This window comes from Delphinus delphis, chromosome 11, assembly GCF_949987515.2.
Source record: "Delphinus delphis chromosome 11, mDelDel1.2, whole genome shotgun sequence".
Classification (NCBI taxonomy): Eukaryota; Metazoa; Chordata; class Mammalia; order Artiodactyla; family Delphinidae; genus Delphinus; species Delphinus delphis.
Genome location: NC_082693.1, coordinates 86,831,496 through 86,846,092, shown reverse-complemented (window position 1 = coordinate 86,846,092; position 14,597 = coordinate 86,831,496). Strand labels below are relative to the sequence as shown.

Genomic DNA, 14,597 nt, shown 5'->3' with positions numbered 1-14,597 from the left:
AAAAAGAATGAAAAGAAATGAAGACAGCCTAAGAGACCTCTGGGACAACATTAAACGTAACAACATTTGCATTATAGGGGTCCCAGAAGGAGAAAAGACAGAGAAAGGACCCGAGAAAATATTTGAACAGATCATAGTCGAAAACTTCCCTAACATGGGAAAGGAAATAGCCACCCAAGTCCAGGAAGCCCAGAGAGCCCCAGGCAGAATAAACCCAAGGAGAAACACACCGAGACACATAGTAATCAAATTGGCAAAAATTAAAGACAAAGAAAAATTCTTGAAAGAAGCAAAGGAAAAACGACAAATAACATACAAGGGAACTCGCATAAGGTTAACAGCTGATTTCTCAGCAGAAACTCTACAAGCCAGAAGGGAGTGGCATGACATATTTAAAGTGATGAAAGGGAAGAAATTACACCCAAGATTACTCTACCCAGCAAGGATCTCATTCAGATTTGATGGTGAAGTCAACAGATTTTCACACAAGCAAAAGCTAAGAGAATTCAGCACCACCAAACCAGCTCTACAACAAACGCTAAAGGAACTTCTCTAAGTGGGAAACACAAGAGAAGAAAAGGACCTACAAAAACAAACCCGGGGCTTCCCTGGTGGCGCAGTGGTTGAGAGTCCGCCTCCCGATGCAGGGGACACGGGTTCGTGCCCCGGTCCGGGAGGATCCCGCATGCCGCGGAGCGGCTGGGCCCGTGAGCCATGGCCGCTGAGCCTGCGCGTCCGGAGCCTGTGCTCCACAACGGGAGAGGCCACAACAGTGAGAGGCCCGCGTTCCGCAAAAAAAAAAAAACAAACAAACAAACCCAAAACAATTAAGAAAATGGCAACAGGAACATACATATTGATAATTACCTTAAATGTGAATGGATTAAATGCTCCAACCAAAAGACACAGGCTTGCTGAATGGATACAAAAACAAGACCCATATATATGCTGTCTACAAGAGACCCACTTCAGACCTAGGGACACATACAGACTGAAAGTGAGGGGATGGAAAAAGATATTCCATGCAAATGGAAATCAAAAGAAAGCTGGAGTAGCGATACTCATGTCAGATAAAATAAACTTTAAAATAAAGAATGTTACAAGAGACAAGAAAAAGGACACTACATAATGATCAAAGGATCAATCCAAAAACAAGATATAACAATTATAAATATATATGCACCCAACATAGGAGCACCTCAATACATAAGGCAACTGCTAACAGCTATAAAAGAGGAAATCGACAGTAACACAATAATAGTGGGGTACTTTGACACCTCACTAACACCAATGGACAGATCATCCAAACAGAACATAAATAAGGAAACAAGCTTTAAATGACACAATAGACCAGATAGATTTAATTGACATTTATACTACATTCCATCCAAAAACAGCAGATTACACTTTCTTCTCAAGTGCTCATGGGACATTCTCCAGGATAGATCACATCTTGCTTCACAAATCAAGCCTCAGTAAACTTAAGAAAATTGAAATCATATCAAGCATCTTTTCTGACCACAACACTATGAGATTAGACATCAATTACAGGGGAAAAAACGTAAAAAACACAAACACATGGAGGCTAAACAATACGTTACTAAATAACCAAGAGATCACTGAAGAAATCAAAGAGGAAATCAGAAAATACCTAGAGACAAATGACAATGAAAACACGACGATCCAAAACCTATGGGACGCAGCAAAAGCAGTTCTAAGAGGGAAGTTTATAGCAATACAATCCTACCTCAAGAAACAACAAACATCTCAAATAAACAATCTAATCTTACACATAAAAGAACTAGAGAAAAAAGAAAAAACAAAACCCAAAGTTAGTAGAAGGAAAGCAATCATAAAGATCAGAGCAGAAATAAATGAAACAAAGAAAACAATAGCAAAGATCCATAAAACTAAAAGCTGGTTCTTTGAGAAGATAAACAAAATTGATAAACCATTAGCCAGACTCATCAAGAAAAAGAGGGAGAGGACTCAAATCAATATAATTAGAGTGCTTCCCTGGTGGCGCAGTGGTTGAGAGTCCGCCTGCTGATGCAGGGGACACAGGTTCATGCCCTGGTCTGGGAAGATCCCACATGCCGTGGAGCGGCTGGGCCCGTGAGCCATGGCCGCTGAGCCTGCGCATCCGGAGCCTGTGCTCTGCAACGGGAGAGGCCACAACAGTGAGAAGCCCGCGTACCGCAAAAAACAAAACAAAAAAATATATATATGTATAATTAGAAATGAAAAAGGAGAAGTTACAACAGACACCGCAGAAATACAAATCACCCTAAGAGACTATTACAAGCAACTCTATGCCAGTAAAATGGACGACCTGGAAGAAATGGACAAATTCTTAGAAAGGTATAACCTTCTAAGACTGAACCAGAAAGAAATACGAAATATGAACAGACCAATCACAAGTAATGAAATTGAAACTGTGATTAAAAATCTTCCAACAAACAAAAGTCCAGGAACACATGGCTTCACAGGTGAATTCTATCAAACATTTAGAGAATAGCTAACACCTATCCTTCTCAAACTCTTCCAAACAATGGCAGAGGAAGGAACACTCCCAAACTCATTCTATGAGGCCACCATCACCCTGATACCGAAACCAGACAAAGATACTACAAAAAAAGAAAATTACAGACCAATATCACTGATGAATATAGATGCAGAAATCCTCAACAAAATACTAGCAAACAGAATGCAACAGCACATTAAAAGGACCATACACCATGATCAAGTGGGATTTATCCTAGGGATGCAAGGATTCTTCAATATACGCAAAACAATCAATGTGATATACCATATTAACAAACTGAAGAATAAAAACCATATGATCATCTCAATAGATGCAGACAAAGCTTTTGACAAAATTCAACACCGATTTATGATAAAAACTCTCCAGAAACTGGGCACAGAGGGAACCTACCACAACATAATAAAGGTCATATACAATAAACCCACAGCAAACATCATTCTCAATGGTGAAAACCTGAAAGCATTTCCTCTAAGATCAGGAACAAGACAAGGATGTCCACTCTCACCACTATTATTCAACATAGTTTTGGAAGTCCTAGCCATGGCAATCAGAGTAGAAAAAGAAATGAATAAAAATTGGAAAAGAAGACGTAAAACCGTCACTGTTTGCAGATGACATGATACTATACATGGAGAATCCTAAAGATGCCAGCAGAAAACTACTAGAGCTAATCAATGAATTTGGTAAAGTAGCATGATACAAATTAATACACAGAAATCTCTTGCATTCCTATGCAGTAGTGATGAAAAATTTGAAAGGGAAATTAAGAAAACACTCCCATTTACCACTGCAACAAAAAGAATAAAATACCTAGGAATAAACCTACCTAGGGAGACAAAAGGCCTTTATGCAGAAAAGTATAAGACACTGATGAAAGAAATTAAAGATGATAGAAACAGATGAAGAGATATACCATGTTCTTGGTTTGGAAGAATCAATATTGTGAAAATGACTATACTACCCAAAGCAATCTACAGATTCAATGCAATCCCTATCAAATTACCAATAGCATTTTTTATAGAACTAGAACAAAAAATCTTAAAATTTGTATGGAGACACAAAAGACACCGAATAGCCAAAGTAGTCTTGAGGGAAAAAAACAGAGCTGGAGGAATCAGTCTCCCTGACTTCAGACAATACTACAAAGCCACAGTAATCAGATGATATGGTACTGGCACAAAAACAGAGATATAGATCAACGGAACAGGATAGAAAGCCCAGAGATAAACCCACGTACCTGTGGTCAACTAATCTGACAAAGGAGGCAAGGATACACAATGGAGAAAGGACAGTCTCTTCAATAAGTGGTGCTGGGAAAACTGGACAGCTACATGTAAAAGAATGAAATTAGAACACTCCCTAACACCATACACAAAAATAAACTCAAAATGGATTAGAGACCTAAATGTAAGACCAGACACTATAAAACTCTTAGAGGAAAACAGAGCAAGAACACTCTTTGACATAAATCACAGCAAGATCTTTTTTGATCCACCTCCTAGTGTAATGGAAATAAAAACAAAAATAAACGAATGGGACCTCATGAAACTTAAAAGCTTTTGTACAGCAAAGAAAACTACAAACAAGACCAAAAGACAACCCTCAGAATGGGAGGAAATATTTGCAAATGAATCAACGGACACAGGATTAATCTCCAAAATATATAGACAGCTCATGCAGCTCAATACCAAAAAAACAAAACCCAATCCAAAAATGGACAGAAGACGTAAACAGACATTTCTCCAAAAAAGACATACAAATGGCCAAGAGGCACATGAAAAGCTGCTCAACATCACTAATTATTAGAGAAATGCAAATCAAAACTACAATGAGGTATCACCTCACACCAGTTAGAATGGGCATCATCAGACAATCTACAAATGACAAATGCTGGACAGGGTGTGGAGAAAAGGGAACCCTCTTGCACTGTTAGGGGGAATGTAAATTGACACAGCCACTATGGAGAACAGTATGGAGGTTCCTTAAGAAAATAAAAATAGAACTACTATACAGCCCAGCAATCCCACTACTGGGCCTATATCTGAGAAAACCGTAAATCAAAAAGACACCTGCACCCCAATGTTCACTATTTACAATAGCCAGGTCAGGGAAGCAATCTAAATGCCCATTGACAGATGAATGGATAAAGAAGATGTGGATAAAGAACATTTATACAATGGAATATGACTCAGCCATAAAAGGGAATGAAATTGGGTCATTTGTAGAGATGTGGATGAATCTAGAGACTGTCATACAGAGTGAAGTAAGTCAGAAAGAGAAAAACAAATATCGTATATTAACGCATATAGGAATCTAGAAAAATGGTACAGATGAACTGGTTTGCAGGGAAGAAACTGAGACACAGATGTAGAGAACAAACGTATGGACACCAAGGCGGGAAAGTGGCGGGTGGTGGTGGTGGTGTGATGAATTGGGAGATTGGGATTGACATATATACACTAATAATGTATAAGATGGATAACTAATAAGAACCTGCTGTATAAAAAAATAAAATTCAAAAAGGAAAAAAGATACATTATCAAATCAAAGGAGCTTATGCCTGGTATGATAGGGGTCACAGTCACTCAACTCCATCAGTCAGTTACCATGTGAGAATGCAGGCTTAATGTTATCAGAACTTCCACTTTTTCAAAAGAAGTTAGAAATTCAGATCTTCATCTGAAATATCTGAATTCTAAATTATTTTAAGAAGCCCTATATAAAACAAAAATTAAAAACATAAAACCAAATAACCAACACAACATCAGGCAAGTGAAGCAAAACCTACTTGTGGGCTAAATGTAGCCTATGGACTGACAATTTGTAACCTCTAGGAAAGGGATCAGGGTTTTTAGGAAAAGGCATTTGTGTGCCAGATCATGGAAGAAGGGGGCAGGTGGGGTGGGAAAGGAGACGTTATATGCACATGAAATTAGAAATGTCTTCCCAGGAAAAACTCTCCATAATATCTGCCACTCCACAAAAACAAAAGAGCAGAGTGGAAATTTACCATATCCTGTTTTCTTGAATTCCATTCCCTGGCCCCACTCCCCAACTAGATGTGAAGCTTGATGAGGGCAGGGACCTCAACTGTCTTGGTATCCTAATGTTGAGAAGGGGCTGACCAACTTAAATTTATTCAACAACTCAAAAAAATTAATTTATTCAACAAAAATTTACTGAGTGCCTACAGTATGTGAGGCACTATTTTGGGGCCCTCTCAATGAATATAAAAATTTCTCTCATGGAGTCTATCTTCTAGTGGGGAGAAAAGACTAAATGAATAAGTAAATTATATGGTATGTTAGAAGGTAAAAAGTGCTATGAAGGAAAAAGAGGAAGTGCAAGATGGAGGGGTAAAGGTAGGAGTGTGGCAATTTTTAATATGGGGACAGGACAGACTTTACTAGGAAGATGATAATTGAGTAAAGACATGAAGGAGGTGAGGGAATAAGACATGCAGCTATCTAGAGAATAGGCATTCCAGGCAGAAGGAGCAGTCAGTGATGCAGAGCCTCAGGCAAGAGTGTGTCTGGAGCGTGACAAACAGTGAAAAGCCCAGTGTGGTGACAGTACAGTGAGAAAGGGTGCCTGTACATCACTACAGGGACTTTTGGTGTTTAGCCATTGTAGAGTTTTTGAGCAGTGACGTCTGACTTACATTTTATAAGGATCGCGTTGGCTACTGAGTTGAGAACAGACTGAAGAGTGACAAGGATAGAAGCAACAAGACCAGTTAGGAAGCTATTTAAAATGATCCTGGAGGGAGAGAAAAGTTTAGCTTGGACTGGAGTAGGTAGCAGTGATGGCAGTAAGGGGTGATTAGATTCTGAATGTATTATGAAGGCAGAGCCAGAATTACCTAACAGATTTTTGTGAACTAGAATGAACTGAATAGAACTTTTAGCTTTCAGGGATATCAGGGTTTATAAAAAAACATTTTCTCATTTTCTATTTTGGTTATATCAAAGAAAGATAATAGATGCTCTAAGAACAGGGAAATTATGGGAGAGGCAAATCATCTCTCCCTTTGATTGGCTTTGAAGAATATGGTAGCAGTTAAAACACAAGCTTTGACTTCACACCTGTTAGGATGGCTATTAGATTAAAAAAAAAAAAGTCAGAAAAATAATAAGTATCGGAGAGGATGCAGAAAAACTGGAACCCTTGTGCATTGCTGGTGGGAATGTAAAATGGTATGGCAGTTCCTCAAAAAATTAAACATAGAACTACCACATGATCCAGCAATTCCACTTCTGGCTATATACCCAAAAGAAGTTAAAGCAGGGACTCTTGAAGCAGGGACAGATAGTTGTACACTCGTGTTCATAGCAGCATTATTCACAACAGCCAAAAGGTGGAAACAACACAGGTGTCCACTGATGGAAGAATGGATAAACAAAATGTGGTAAATACATTAAATAGAATGTTATTCAGCCTGAAAAAGGAAGGAAATTTTGACACATGCTACAATATGGATGAGTCTTAAAGACATTCCAAGTGAACTCAGTCATAGAAGGACAAGTATATGATTTCTCTTATATGAGGTTCTTAGATTCCACTTATATGAGGTTCCTAGTCACATTCATAGAGAAAGAAAGTAGAATGGTAGTTACCAGGGGTTGTGGGGAGAGGGAATGGATACAGAGTTTCAGTTGGGGAAGATGAAAAGTTCTGGAGATGGATGGTGGTGATGGTTGCACATTAATGTATATAATGCCACAGATATGTATGCTTAAAATGGTAAATTTTATGTATATTTTACCCCCAACATAAGAAGGCAAAGTGAAAAGCACAGTAAAACCTGCTTTGTCTACCTCAAAAACAACAACAAAAATCTCAAAAAACACCAGCTCTGGAGTTAGGCCACCTGACCACTCATGAACTGTGTGCCCTAGACAAGTTCTGGAAACCACTGAGCTTTAGTTTCCTCATCTGTAAGATGGGGATAACCCTAGCCCAAAGGTTTGCTGTAAAGATTAAATGAGATAACCCTAGCCCAAAGGTTTGCTGTAAAGATTAAATGAGATAATATCAGGAAAGTTCTTAGAACAGTACCTGACACATATTAGATAATAAATACCAGCTATTATTAGCATAAGTGAGCTACTTGGTAAGTAAGCCAGCCAGAAGGCCTTGGATCCAGTGAGTTAGTCTATTAAGTTAAATCGCCACTATGGAGCTGCATGTGCTAAAGAAGCCACGCAACACTAGGTGTTTCGTGGAGTTTGCTATGGTTAATTCAGATACAAGGTATTCTGAAGAGACACCAGTTAATAATGGTGACTGAGGTGAAAATGTCTCAAGTAATTTGAGAATTACCATATAAATATAAAACTGATTCCACATTAAAAGAGTAGGGTAAATTATGAAACAACATCTTAATCCAAGTTTTTGCATTCTATTAGCAATGTAAAGAAATAGGGTAATGTGGTGTAATTCTTTCACTTATTTATCAACTATTAAGTAGCATGTATCATCCATATAAATAGACATACTGAATACATATAGATACACCAAGTTGCACCTAGGCAATTAAAAAAGCTCCAAAATACCTTTTTAAATTATAGTGCTTTATAATGTTTCCTACCTTGGGCTGTTGGATTAAGAGTGATATCCTTGATATAAAGGATATAGAAAACTATGGTTGTGAATCTGTAGGAAATGAAACCTGAAGCAAAGCTCAATATTGTAGGTTCAGGTAACACACATTTTTCTGGCCATTTACCCAAATTAAAATACAAAAGAAAAATTAGAGAACTCAATTTTTAAAGTGCAAAACTGGTGTGATTGCAAACATCACAAAGGTTGGTTAACCATGGCAGAAGTGGCAAAATTTTATTTCTGATTCCGGTCTTTAGAGATCTGAATTTAGATTTTGTTTCATGATTGCCTACAGTAAATAAATTTCAGTTCCTAGAAAGGCTAGTTACATCCTATTATACATAAGTATACCATCACAGTCTAAACTAGGCAAAAAGAAAAATCTTCAAGTCCTGTTTCTGATTCATCTACTTCAAGAAATATTAAAAACAAAGCTATCTCTTCATTTGTATAGCCCCAACATATGGACACAATTATAATGGGACTTGACTTAAAGCAGCATAACAAAATTTTGACAAAAGAAAATAAAATCTTTTGTGCTGAAGAAACTGTACAGCTGCTGCCACAGCTACTGCTGAGAGATATATGGTCAAGAAGGAAACACCCCTGAGTTGCTTAGTAGAATAATTTTAATCTGCTGGGTGTGTTTACGAACTAGTGTGGGGTATTAAGAATACAATGGGACATCCTAGAGTTCTGCCCACTTTGGCCATTCCGTCCGTCTCCCCTCCATACAGTGGCCCTTTAAATACACCTTTTTGGACCCACAGGCTCCTATATACCACACCTAGCCTGAAAGCAACTGGTCTAAAATAAGCCAAATGTCATTACGTACACATTTTTCAACTGATGTTTGGAATGATGTACAAACCACGGTAATCAGTTATGTTATACCACCTATTCAGTCAAGGGGCCTCCATGCTCAGAGGCATAAAAGAAATGGGTATAAAGCCAGAATTTAGAAATTTGGTTTCTTTTTGATACAGGACCAAAGCTTATCTGAAAACTTTTTACAAACATGGCTAGACATACACCAAAAACCTGTGTGGCATGTACTTGATTCTATGAGTGTATTTTGTCTAAATGTGTTAATTGCAGAAAGCCATTTCCAGTCCGTTAAATACATTTATTTTGACACAAAAAGGGCTGTTGTGATATTAACTGTCTTTCATAGCCTGAATGTAAGCTCCATACAATTCTTAGTTTCAGATTCCACTAAAGGATTATAGGTTACCTTGGTGCATTAATCGGAATCCACTTACATTTCTGACAATGGGACGAGGGTCAACTGGATGACGGGTAATTTCTCTGCTTCTGCCAATGCTAGCACTGTTTGTGAATAAATGCATCATAAGAGAAGCAGACTGTGATCCTGAGAACACTGACTGGTGAAGAGTAATAAGGGGGTAGGGGACTAAGTCATCCTTTCAAATGCTGACTTTATAAACTTGACTAGATTGGTAAGAAGTTTCCTTTCCTTGAGCTTGTGGATCACTGCCCAGAACACAAAGGATTGTCTTGCTTGCAAAGTACTTTTTCACCACCCCTTCCATGGGGACCATTTTAATAAGTATTTTAAATTAACAAATGAAACATCCCACTACACTGCTGCACCTGAAAGAGGGAAGATGTAAGAAAAAAGCAGATGCAAATCTATCTAAAGAGGGAAGATGTGATGCTATGTGAGAAAAACATATTTATACTTACAATGAGCAATGTTTAAGAAACACAACAAGATCTCACAATGGTGACTATTCTGGCCACACTAACGCACCATTCCTATTAATGATATAGGCCAGGTCCAAAGGCTGAAGAAGATTCCAACCAGGGATGTAATAAGCCTAAGTACAGAATCTTTCTGACAGAAAGCCAAAACAATAATAATATCAAACATCATGGTCCTTGATTTAAACAAACAGTGCTTTCCTGAAATCTAGTATCACTTCCATAATGTAATGTATTTCTATTTCCCGTACTATTGGGAGAGACCCAGTGTGTTCTTGTATTTTTTCTGAGGTTTTTCTTATTATAGTAGCATTCTTGTGTTTGCCAGATATATGACCAATACCATTTTAGAAGTCATTTACCAAATAAAATCAACAACACACATTGAGATGCAATGATATCAACCACTCATGAGTACTCAAGAGTTTTCTATGTTAGTTGACTGTATTCACATACCCTGGGACACAATGAATGCCTAATGTAATTTCTACCTTCATTTAAAAATATGAGACTCCTTAAATGCTATATTTTAATGTCTCAAATGGAGAGGCAGAAAATATTAAACTGATATGGAAATATAGTTTATGGGATGGAAAAATCAAGAGCTAGCAAGAATAATTTAGAATGATGACTTCTATAATTATGGAAAGATTAATGTATTATTTTTCTATCTTAGCTTCAAATACCTGATAGAGGTGCCCAACTTATAACATCTACATGGTGGCAGTCTTGAGAACTTACTGCTTAGAGCCACTGCTAGCTTTTTTTCCTCCAAAGTCTTTTTCTTCTAGGACACACTCCTAGATCCTGTTAAGGCTGATAGCCCTGGGGATGCCACAAGTAACACCACCTACTCAGACCTGATTTGCCAAGAATACAGGCCATATAAGTCCTGTCTGATTAGGGAATGATCTTTTCTTTTACCTTCTGACAACCTATTATTTTCATCTCAACAAAGCACAATCTATACTTTAAAAAAAAGGGTCTAATTTTGCAGATAATGATTTTTCTATCCCTGATCAACTACTACATTTTCCACATCACACTCTAGAAGACTGTGGATAGAAAATAGCATATGTCAATATCATCATCAATAGGGAAGGGCACACCCTTTTAATATTCAGTAATGAAAACCAGAAAACTGAGCTCAAATAACTCCTAATAAGTGGAAACTAAGAAATTTACCTGGGATTGGAGTTGAGAGGGGGATGAAAAGGATGGGGAGTAGAAAAGTAGAGGTGGTTTGTTTCGGGATAAGAGACGATTAGTGTCTTTGACTTGTAAGCACTGACTCAGGGAAAACTTGATAGAGTCTCTGGTTTGCCTATCCAAGTGTACTAATGCCTCTGTTAAAAGATGATTCCATAAGTGTTTGATTAAAATTTACCATAGAGCCAGTTTTCTTTCCTTTTGCTAGTAATGTGCCCTGTTGCTTTACTTTATTGACTCATAAGGGCTTTTACACAAGAGGAACTATCAGAATGTATGGAACCTACATTTAGATTTCTGAGAAAGACTGAAGTATCAAATAACCAACTTAAATACTTGGTCTTGGTTATACCTTATAAAATCTCAACTTATGGAAAGGAGAGCACAAAATAAGCAACAATATCCTTTAAATATATGATGGTAGACATCTAAAAACACTACCTCTCTTAATACTTAGGAGAGGGTAATGAGCACATGCAGCAGAACATTTCTTGCAATATTATCCTTCCTCAATCACTTGAAGTCACCCTCTAAGGCACTAGCTATGAAACTGCCTCTAAAACTATTAAACAGAAAGTTTCCAAATCCACAAAAGAAGAGAAATACTTGGAAAATGAAAGCCAAAGGAAGTGAAAGGCAAATAATCAATTGAAAGGCAGACATAGTTAGGTGAAAAGAAACATGATACTATACTTTGGTTTTGCATTTTTGTATTCTTCAGTGTCTGTGTCCTCGTCCTCTGAGTACCAATTATCTCCTCTTCCTCCAGCCAAGAGGCCCCTGGCCGCCAACAGTCCTGCAGCATTCCCATAGCCAGTGTATTTCAGCAGGCTATCCACTGCAAAAACAGAATAGGTTTTTAGACAGGAATCCTTGAGTCCTCACTATCATCACCAACTACTCACCAACACAGGGAGGCTAGAGATATATGCCATGGTAGTAAATCTTAAAATTGAGGGGTTTCCAAAGTGTGGTAGTAGTGATCCTACATGCTCTGAGGACCAAAAACCTTTTTTCAGGTATCAGAAATTCAAATGAAGCTGTTTTGAATATAGTTTGTGGCAGGAGTGGGGCTTCTGTGACCGCCAGGCCATTGGGAAGGGTGGTGTTTTAAGTTTTTGATCACAAATTTGATTTCTTTATTCAGTTTCAGAAAAATGATGATTAGAAAGTTAATGAAAGCCAGACTGACATTTTACCAATATAGCACAGAATGTAAATCTTTCTTATTCCTTTTATAGGAATTAGAGGGAAAGAGAATAAGAAATAAGAAAACCTAAGGATATTAGCAAATAGGATAGGCTAAGTTACTCCTTTTTCAAAGAAGTCAGCAACAATATGTAAGCACATTATACCCACTGAAAGGCAGGCCAGGAATTGCTGGACCTTAATAATGGCTCTATCACTTACTAGCAGGCTCTTTACTCCAGTTTTCAGATACAGACAATTAGAATAATATCTACCTCACTGGTTAATACATGCAAGGTGCTTAGGAAAGTATCTGGTACAAACTAAATGTGTTTTTTCCCCCTAGTAATATGTAAAATGATTATTTTATTTTTTAAAGATTTATTTATTTATTTTTGGCTGCGTGGGTCTTAGTTGCGGCACGCGGGATCTTCATTGAGGCATGCGGGATCTTTTGTTGCGGCGCGCGGGCTTCTCTCTAGTTGTGGCATGTGGGTTTTCTCTTCTCTAGTTGTGGCGCACAGGCTCCATGGCGCGTTGGCTCTGTAGTTGTGGCACATGGGTTCCAGAGCGTGTGGGCTCTGTAGTTTTGCAGCACGCAGGCTCTAGTTGAGGCACGTGAGCTCAGTAGTTGTGACACATGGGCTTAGTTGCCCCGCAGCATGTGGGATCTTGGTTCCCTGACCAGGGATCGAACCAGCGTCCCCTGCATTGTAAGGCAGATTCTTTACCACTGGACCACCAGGGAAGTCCCTAAAATGATCATTTTAGACTTATCTTAACAACAAGAAAAAAAAAGCCCAGTGAAGCACTTGGTGCAGGTCCTGTGTAAGTATCAACTTGTCATCAGTTCATCAATGTAAGGGGAACCCTGAATTGTAGGAATTTTTTTGATTTCTAAGTACCTTTAAGGAAAATACTAAGGAATATTTAGCAGCTTTATTTAGAAACTCTTTTCTTCAGGTACAGTTTCAAGGTGAACACTATTCAATCAAAACATAAAAAATGGCAAAATTTACTTAAGGCTTTCAATAAAATGTCATTCTAAAGACAACTGTAGGAAACAAAACATAACACTACGTATTTTATTCACATATAAAGCGTTAGTGAAATCTACATCTGAAATACTACTGTAATTCATATAACTTACCTCAAAAAAGAAAAAATAAAGCTGGAGAAGATTCAGAAGAGGGCAATTAAAATGACTTTGGGGACCTGAAAGGGGCAGTGGATAAGGAACTAAGTGGTTAAGGAAAGGGGATATATATAATGAGTATGAAACCATGAAGGGCATGGATAGGATGTAGGATGAATAGTCCAGGATAGAGTTGTTCATTAAATTTTCAAATACTTGAACAAAAGGGTACCTCCCTTGACACTGAAAATAGGTAATTTGGGGGCAAATAAAAGGAAGTCCTGCTTTCAAAGGACACAGCAAACTAGTGAAATTTGTGCAAAAGGAAATACAGATTAATAATATACGTAGACTAAATAAAGTTTTACACTAGTCACTTTTAACTATTTTCTACATTAAAATCTACTGGTAACCATGGTCTCTTTGGTAATAATTCTCAATGGGTGCTGGGTAGAGTCATATTAGAATTTAATGAGGGATCATGGTGGTGTAATCTGAAAACTCTGAATAAATCTGATATGCTCCCTCTTGCCTCCACAAGACGGAGTGATTTTACATAAGTTAATGGATTCTTGATGGGTTATTAGGAGAAGTGAATATCCAGTATATACAGATATTCTTAATATTCATGACCTTAACCACATGGTCAGATACAAAGTCACTGAGGCTGAAGGATCATGTATCTGAACTCACATGACAATAATACTCTCACTAAGGTTTTGGATAAGGTTTATTTTTTTAACAAATATGATGTTTAGCACTTCCAGAAAAGAAATATTCACTGAAAATGTGAAAGTCTAAACTGAGATGATATAAATAAATGGTTTAAATAAATATACTTAAAAAATAACAGTAAGAAAGACACAAAATGTAAATAACCACCTACAGTGGCCAGACATTAAAACAGCTTAAGAATACAGTTTATGAAAGGCCAAAATAGGTTAAAAAGAAGTCAACAGAACACTAAATAACCTGCTTTCTTATGCAGAAAATCCTCCTGGAAGCTAATCAATAGTAAAAATCTCTAGCACTTTTATGAAAATAGTGCTTACTGCTCATTCACTGGAACAAACATTCTGTGTCAACTCTGTGACAGCTTGGGTTACAAAGACTGTTTCAGACATACCTTGCTTTCAGAATAGTAGACAAGGCTATAGCCAATAGTTTAAAAATCAAATGAACATTTGCTAA

The 14,597-nt window shown here is 37.6% G+C and overlaps 1 protein-coding gene across 2 annotated transcripts in view; it reads right to left on the bottom strand.

Moving 5' to 3' along the window:
* The window catches only part of RIC8B (RIC8 guanine nucleotide exchange factor B), a 127,490-nt gene that overhangs the window by 22,477 nt on the left and 90,416 nt on the right, over positions 1-14,597 (bottom strand). For both annotated transcript variants that reach the window (XM_060025539.1, XM_060025540.1), the window contains exon 8: positions 11,777-11,921. In XM_060025539.1, coding sequence (XP_059881522.1) covers positions 11,777-11,921 — 145 coding nt within the window. The remainder of the gene's footprint in view (positions 1-11,776; positions 11,922-14,597) is intronic.